Here is a 9,037-nt window from a genome sequence, read left to right on the forward strand (position 1 = left end):
AGAAAGGTAACGAGTCATAAAGGCTCTAAATAGGACTTTACAGGCAAAATGGACAAGAGTATAGTAAAATTTGTACTTTATTAACAATGAATCATATCAGACAGGTCAAGTATTAAAAGAATTAAAAACATACAATAAACATACAAAAGGTCATAAACATCTAGTGTAATCAAGGAGTCGACACCAAATGGACAGCAGCGAGCCCCCGTGCGTCAACGCGTTTCATTATTTTGCTTCGTCAGGACACACTCGGGGACCGTGGAAAAGAACAGGTCTCACTTGTCAGCATAAGATTATCTCCACATGGAGATCTCCCAGATGATCACCAGAGAATCACCATATAAGAAAGGAGGCAAATTCTTACTAATACCAGCAACCGTGTATTAGGCTGATGGCATAAAGATATAGGTATAGATGTTACCTCATACAGTTCACAGGGAGGGGATCCAAACCATCAGAGGGAGAGTACCAGAAAGGAAAAGGTAAAAAAACACAACCCTTCCACCTGTTTTAAGTCTGCGATATCAGGGACTTAAATACTAATCCACATGGACGTATATATGTCCCTTTGAGGCTGGATTTATCAGACTCTCCTGCATCTACCCACAGTAAGTATGGCTACATGAGGTCCACAGGTGTATTTAAACAGGCTTGTAATGCTGGATTCCCTGATGATATAAGAATTCCAAACTGGATGGTATGGACACATCTACAGCTCCAGGCCACTGTTGAGTTGGTTTATGGTTCCAGGGCGCTCATCAGCTGGACCAATCCAAAAACGCATTGATGGTGGGGTCTACAGCGCTGCTGATTATTTCCCCACCATCAATGGTTTTTACTCCTAAAATATTCATACCACAAATATTAAATACCTCTTAATGTACATGTTTCCAAGGTTCTCTCAAAACTCCCAGAAAAAAATATATCTATATATATATATATATATATATATATATATATATATATATATATATATAGATATATATATATATAGATATATATAGATATATATTGACTTTGAATGTTATGTCTTGTAAGGTTTTTCTTAAGTAAAATGAATAAAAAAGAACTGAAAACATAATACAGAGTTTAGCGGTCAATAGTAATGCAGAGTGCAGGGGTCAGGACCATGTAACTCAAAGCTCAGAAGTCAGTAGCAACCCAGTGTGTAGAGGTTCAGGTGCAAGTATTGTAGAGTTCAGAGGTTGGTGATATGTAAAGCACAACACAGAGGTCAGTAACAGGGCACACAAAATGCAGGAGTCATAAGTAGGTATTCCAAAGTTCAGAGATCAGTAGTATGTATTTCAGACTGCGGGGGGTCGGTGGTATGTAACTTGAGGTGCAGAGTTTAGTGGTATATAAAGCAGAATGCAGGGGTCAGGAGTAAGTAACAAAGGACTTCAGGAGCCAGTAGTGCTCAAAACAGTACAGAGTCCGAGAGTATGTAATGCACGGTGCCACAAAAAGCATCTGTATAGAAGCAACTTTGTTGCATCAAGTCACATCAAAGTAGTACTCACGTCATCAGGAAAGTCGTCTGGAAAAGTTGCAAACGTAAGACTTTCAGGTTGCAGTAGTGTGAACCGAGCCTTACCCTGTGTAATGACCGTTTGTATTTTGATTGTGTTGAAAATATAACAAAAACACAATTATAGAAAAAAAGATAATCATTTAGATAGATTGTGGCTTATCTCAGTCTATCACATTGCTGCTTTGTCTCCTAGAACAGAACTTCTCCAGAATCATCTTCCTCAACCTTGGGTTGGCCTGAATAATGATGGCACCTTCTACTGATGGGAACGATGTGAATATGACCCAGGTGACAACAGTTATGGCATCTGAGGTTGAACGTTTACTCGTTGAAAACATCAAGAGCTCAGCTATATAAAACATTGCAGACAATGTAAGAAAGAGGATCATAGTTCTCGTGGCACTGATGAGGGCCTGGAGGTTTGGAGGGGAATGTTCTGAAATGTTCTGCTTCATCTTCATGATATGCTTTATAAGATTCAGTGCTGTGACTCCAGTAGAGATAAAGGTCAAAGCAAAGGGTAGGATGCAGCCTAGGAAAGAGGCGATGAGTCTGTAACCCGTAGGCATGACCACATGCGCCGTGTACGCAGAGATGTCCTCTGTGCTGTTTGTTGAGGTTTGCCCCAAAAATTCCACATTCACCACCCAGATAGCCACAAAACTTAAAACGACTGAACCGATCGTTGATAGTAGAAGAATCTGTGGCAGGAAAGATGAAAGAAGCCTTTTTAACCCAATGATACGTTGATGGCTGAAGTTGTTGATGTTGGTACAATAGTAAGTACACAGCCAGCCCGTATTCCAATAGCTACAATAAATCAGACTGAACATCAGAAAGGTCAAGGTCAATTCAATCTCTTTGATAAAAAATAGTTGAGGCCAAAGACAAAAAATAAAATTCTGTGCAATTAAGACCAACTGCATGAAAGCGTTGACCAGCCCCATGGTGAAGTAGATGACATTGGCTGGATTGAAGGTAGGTTGTTTCTTCAAGTTTTGGAAGCTAAAAGACACAATGCCAGCATTCAAGGTGATGCCAGTCCCGGTTTGTACGATGGTGATGGTGAGCAATAAGATGTCTGCAGCAGAAGCCATTTTCAATGTGTCACAATCATCAAAGAAGTGCCTCTGCTTCTGTGTCCAGTGGGTGCGGGGACGTTATGTACGCTCTTATTCTACAGATGCAAATAGTCTCAGGGTTTTGGTTACTTGTTTCCATAAGAAAACAGGGATATCAGATGATTGTTTTGAGTTGATGCACGAAAGTAAAGTTTAACCAACAGGAATTCATATAAACTTTAACACCTTCCTGTCCGACCTATAGCAGAATGACAACCAGGCGGTGGCTTTACTTTTCTGAGTGGAGGTCATATAACGTCCTCTCAGAAAACACAGAGGTGCAATCTGTCACTGGCTGTGTCCACGCTGAACAGTGTACTGGCACGCCGCCAGTACCATGTGACCGCTGTGACCAATCACACCAGATTTCATGACAGTTGTAAACAATGGATGGCTTTCTTTCATTGTGTTGCTAGCTGTGATTGGTCACAGTGATCACATGGTACAGACAGGGCCGCCCACAGCCCCATTTGTACCATGTGATTGGCTTTGACCAATCGCAGATAATTACAATAAAACAAACTCAATGAATCAGTTTCATTCAGTAAAAAGCTTGCTTATAGCAACGTTATTCACTGCTAGGGATCCCCCCTAGTCCATTACCAGGCCCCTTGGGTCTGGTATGAATATTAAGGGGAACCCCAAACCAAAATCCAAAACAAAAAAAATACCAGGCCCTTTGGGTCTGATATGGAAATTAAGGGGAATCCTGCGTAAAATGTAAAAAAAAAAAATTCTCCTTCATTGAAATGCGCTGATGAGGCGGCGCTGGTGGGCACTGATAGGCTGCACTGGTGGGCACTGATAGGCACAGTTAAGGCGGCAGTAATAGGCACATATAAGGTGGCACCGATAGGCACATTTAAGGCAGTACTGATGGGCACAGATAAGGCGGCACTGATGGGCAAAGATGGGCACAGATAAGATGGCACTGATGGGTGGCACAGATGGGTGGCATGGATGGGTGGCATGGATGGGTGGCACGGATGGGCACTGATAGGTACCACTGATAGATGGGACTGATGGGCACTGATAGGTGGCACTGATAGGTGGCTCTGATAGGTGGCACTGCTGGGCATCACTGATGGGCACTGGTAGATGACATTGATTGGCATGGATATGTGGCACTGATGTGCAGCACTGTTGTTGAGCCAGATTGTGGGCACTGATAGGTGGCACTGTGGGCACTGATGGGTGGCACTGTGGGCACTGATGGGTGGCAATATGGGCACTAATTGGTGGCACTGATGGGTGGCACTTTTCCCATACTTTAGGTGGCACTGGCAGGGGGAAGGTGGATACTGATGCGCTGGCCCCAGCTCGCCGTGATCAGGACTGAAGTCCCTCTCACGGCCACCGGTGATCGGCTTTTTTTTTCTCCTCGTGCTATCAGTGCAAGGAGGAAAAATAGCCGGTTACCGACTCTGTGGTGATCACATGATCAGCTGTCATTGGCTGGCAGCTGATCACGTGGTAAGGGGTCGGGATCGACCCCTTGCTCCGATCTGTGATCAGGCGAGTCTCATAGACTCGCTGATCACAGAGAGCGCCGCACGTGCCCCTCAGGGCACGGGACGACATCAATAGACATCGTCTCGGCCAAGCAGGTCCGCGCTGTAGCCGTCATTCGTCATTCGGCTATAGCGCGGATCTCAAGCGGTTAAAAATGTAATATTCCTTTAACTATCGTACCTGGGGGGTGTCTATAGTATGCCTGTAAAGTGGTGTATGTAATAGAATGTATAAACAACTGATTCCATCTTAGATTCTCTTTCATTCACATAAAGTAGAAGTTAACTTTTCCTGTGTGTAAGTTTTACCATAATCAGCTTAAAAGTTTGCATAGAACCCACACCCTATGAGATATTGTGGTTAGGCCAAATTTGTGGCAGCAAAGTCATTAGCTATTTCTTGTTATCTAGTCAAGCAGCCTAACTCTTGATAAGAAAGTACTGAGTGTAAGTTTGTAAAAACCCTTAGACATGCATTTTTACTGGTATATATATACTACTATTGTATACACTGTATATTGAGATCTTATGAACACACTCCAGCTTGTTTCCCGTGTCTCATGTGGTCTCTCACGGATCCAAGGATCCAAGTGGTCTGCTTGAATTAACCAAGGATGGTCGTCCAAAACCAGAATTCCTTTCAGCGTATTTTTTTTCCGTGTTTAGAAAAATACCACAGAAAAATTACATTTCAAAAGGAAAAATTGTCATTTAAACCTGAGCGCGGCTGTAATGAATTGTCGGGTCTCGGCAATGTAGATAAAACTCATTGAAAAAAAGAGCATGGGTCCCCTCCCATTCCATTAAGGGGAACCCAAACCAAAATTTAAAAATAAAATGTGTGGGGGTCCCCCTAAAATCCATACCAGGCCCTTCAGGTCTGATATGGAAATTAAGATGGACCCTGCATCAATTTTTTTAAAAAAATGCCATAGGGTTCCCCCCAAAATGCATAGTCTGGTATAGATTTTAAGGGGAACCCTGCACCAAAATCGAAAAAGAAAATGGCGAAGGGGTCCCCCCCAAAATCCATACCAGACCCTTATCCGAGCATGCAACCTTGCAGGTCACAGGAAAAGAGGGGGCGCCCCCCTGAACCGTATTAGGCCACATACCCTCAACATGGGGAGAGTGCTTTTGGGTCTGACCCCATTCACACCTTGTGACCCCATTCACATCTGAGCATTTTGTATCTTGAAGCCTGAAGCTACAAAACGCTAGAGGGGAAAAAAAATCTGTTATTCTCAATGGAAATGGTTCACATCTCCACTTCATGTCACCTGAAGCTGAACGCCTGAAGCTCAAACAAGTCCCGGACCCTTTTTTGTCGCTCGAATCGAGCAGATTTGGGCGTTTTTCTAATTTTAACATTGGTGACCTTTTGCCCTGCACAAAATCGCGGTAAAAAACTGCTTGAAAACATTATGCTCAGGTGTGAATGCAGCCTTAAAGTGATTGTACGGGTAAATAAAAAACAAATAACAAACATATCATACGTACCTCCACTGTGCAGCTTGTTTTGCACAGAGTGGCCCCCAACCTGCTCTTCTTCGGTCACCTGGCGGCTCTCAGGGCTCCTCCCCACATCTGATATCCCTCTCGGAGATACGCTTCCCAGAGGGGGTTACCTTGCAGGTACGCTCCCGAGTCCAACATTCGGTGTCCATAGACACTGAATGCAGGCATCGACCTCGCCCCCGGTGCTCGCGTCATTGTATTTGATTGACAGCAGGGGGAGCCAATGGCTGCGCTGCTATCAATCTATCCAATCAAGAGCCGAAAACAGCGCATCCCCGCCGCGTCAAGTTCGAGGGCTCAGCTAAGTAGAACGGGGGGGGTCACTCCCAGGTGTTTTTTCCCCTTAATGCAAAGGATGCAATAAGGTGAAAAAACACAAAGGTTTACAACCCCTTTAAGGATTTCGAGAAAATCTGTAAAGAAAAGTGACCCAAAATCCCTCCTGAGATGTGTGCAAACCTGATCACCAACTACAAGAAACGTCTGACCTCTGTGCTTGCCAACAAGGGATTCTCCACCAACTACTAAAGTCATTATTTGTTTGGCGATCAAATACTTTCTTTATATCATTTGTTTTATGTGGTTTTATTTTCAGGATTTGTGGTGGATATTCTGTCTCTATCATTTAAAATACATCTATGATAACAATGATAGACCCTTCATTTCTCTGTAAGTTGGCAAACGTACAAAATCTGCAGGGATCAAATAATTATTCCCCCCCCCCCCACTGTTCTTGCCCTTTACTGCACTGCTTGTAGTAATGGATTCCGAGATTGATATTCAACATGTAGCTTGATATCATAGAAAGTGTTATCATTGTCTCATTATATCTTGGCCATTACTAAGCGTGTTGGTGAATTGGCTATTCTATCTGATTCTTTTGTGTTTTTTTTGTCTTTAAAACTTTCAGTACAAATTGTTGGGACATAAAATACGCTGTGGTTTTTATTGTTGCCCCTTACTACTATTTGCTGTTTTATCTGCCCCTCCCCCTCCGTGTTAATCACCAAAAAATGCAAAAAGTTAAGCATTTGAATTATACACTTTTATTGGCTAAGTTAAGATATAAAAGATACAAGCCTTAGAGACATTTTTCTAACTTTTTACAATTATGGAAATGGTTTAGAAACTCACACACAGTATATATACACAAGGAGAAGCAATGTTATATATCTATTAAACTAAAAAACAACAACAAATTTTCTTGACACATTTGAGTAATAAGAGCAATGGGAAAGGGTTAGGCTATCAAGATTAGAGTATAGAAAGTCGTACTGGGGTAACTGAACTAGAGATAAGGGGGTTCATTTACTAAAGGCACATTTGTTGTTCCCTTTCCAAGGGAAGTTGCTCTTTGCAACAGAATGTTCCCCAGAGCTTAGTAAATGGGGTGACATTTCCATCATGTGCAAGGCACATGGCACAAAAAGCATTATTGCTTCCACATTAATGGCTGATGGAAGTCAGCAAAGCTTTACCTCCTTCCCCAAGTTATAGGGAACAATCCCTATGCAAAGTGCAAATAAACCTTGCAAAGTGAAGCGACCATTAATAAAATACAAGTTCTCTTCACACACTTAAATAGTAATAGTTATTCTAAATAATTAGGATACATCTACATTTCCCAGAGATTAAAGGGTAAGTTCACCTTTGCAGAAAAATCTGTAAGGTGAACTTACACAGGACCCCCCCTCCTCGCCCCCCTGTCCCGCTGACCTGCATGGCGGCGATCTCCCATTCTGAGCCCTGGTATAGCTGCCTCACAGTTCCGGGGCTTATAAACCCCCAGAGCTTAATCTCCTAAACATACCCTGTAGGAGGGAGGTTTAGGAGCATTCTAGTTGGTTGGGGCCGTAACATGGGCAGCGCCGACCTATCAGAACCGGTGTAGCCCGTCCTCTTGGAAGAAGAAGAGAGAAAGCTGAGGGTATCTCTAAGCGCCAAGGGGGCCGTGAGGCGGCTATACCGGGGCTCAGAATGGGAGATCACCACCATAAAGATCAACAGGACTGGGGGGGGCAAAGAGGGGGCCCAGTGTAAGTTCACCTTACAGATTTTTCTGTAAAGATGAACTTTCAATTTAAGAATGCTATTAGGCAAAATGGCGTCTAAGAGAAGTCTAGGCTCACTTCAGTGAGGATGAGAGTCCTTTTGAAACGTTAATATATGCCCTAAGTCTTGAAGGGAAAAAAATCTGTTTTATTGTCAGTAATCCACTTGCAATCACAGTGGCACACAAATATCATGTCCCCATGTCAACCACAGTTTGGAGTTTTGAAGCTTTATATGAATTGACATCATCATTCCAACCTTTCTTTCTGTGGTTATAAGTTCCCTATCAGTCCCATAATCCTGAGATCATTTATGCCGTTGCCTTTTCTTCAGAAATGGAACAGTATCGGAACTTCTGTTTAGTTGCTATTTACAGTATTGTGAAGGTTCAGTCCTTGGCCAAGGGTTTAACCCGTCTCTACAACATAGGGTACTGTAAATAATTTAGTATGGCCCATTTGAGGAACTGAAGGAAAAAAGCTCCTGCTCTAATCCCAAAACTGGTACTCTATGGGTGCTGAGGGTTCATATTTGTTCTGCATGCAGGGCAATCTTCCATTTAGTATTGGGATCTTTATGGGAATTCTTACAATAAGCTGTCTTATGCTCCGTACACACGAGCGGAATTTCCGTCAGAAAAATTTTGGATGATTTTTCCGACTGAATTCCGCTCAAGCTTGGTTTGCATACACACGGTCACACAAAAGTTTTCTGAACTTTTGACCATCAAGAACGTCAAGAACACGGTGACGTACAACACTACGATGAACCAAGGAAATTAAGTTCAATGCTTCAGAGCATGCGTCAAATTGTTTCCGAGCATGCGTAGGAATTTTTTGCGCGTCGGAATTGGTACAGATGATCGGAATTTCAGAATGTAACTTTTTCCGACCGAAAAATTGAGAACCTGCTCTCAATCTATTCCTGGCGGAAGTGCGATGGAGCATACACAGGGTCGCATTTTCTGACCAAAAGCGCACATCGGCCTTTTGCTGGAGGCATTTCCGGCATTAGATTGGATGATTGTTGGTGTGCTAGTAGAGGTCATTTCAAGAACATTTCTAGAAGTCTTTCATCTGAGCAGAAGGATATTTAAATAAATATGGTTATATGTAGACTGATTGTATTGCATTAATCAGCAAAAATGTGTTAACAGTGGTGTTATTTGATTTAAGAATTTCAGGATATTTTGGCTGCTATACATTTTTGTTTTTCATGTCATAATATCATTACTTATTACAAATGTAGATCTTTTGAGAGATAAAAATCTCAGTATTACAGTTAAAGGGGTTGTAAAGGTA

At 42.5% G+C, this 9,037-nt stretch overlaps 1 protein-coding gene across 1 annotated transcript; it reads right to left on the reverse strand.

The window, feature by feature from the left end:
• Positions 1-1,695: 1,695 nt before the first annotated feature.
• Positions 1,696-2,631, reverse strand: LOC143925291 (taste receptor type 2 member 40-like). Its single transcript, XM_077449875.1, has one exon. It carries the CDS (start codon positions 2,629-2,631, stop codon positions 1,696-1,698), a length of 936 nt encoding a protein of 311 aa, XP_077306001.1.
• Positions 2,632-9,037: the final 6,406 nt, after the last annotated feature.

Source organism: Lithobates pipiens, unplaced genomic scaffold (assembly GCF_037356315.1).
Source record: "Lithobates pipiens isolate NorthernLeopardFrog02 unplaced genomic scaffold, aLitPip1_a1.2 Scaffold_22, whole genome shotgun sequence".
Classification (NCBI taxonomy): Eukaryota; Metazoa; Chordata; class Amphibia; order Anura; family Ranidae; genus Lithobates; species Lithobates pipiens.

What these genes read in the sequence shown, in the direction of transcription:
- LOC143925291 (XM_077449875.1), bottom strand. Translation starts at nt 2,631, where the DNA reads ATGGCTTCTGCTGCAGACATCTTATTGCTCACCATCACCATCGTACAA.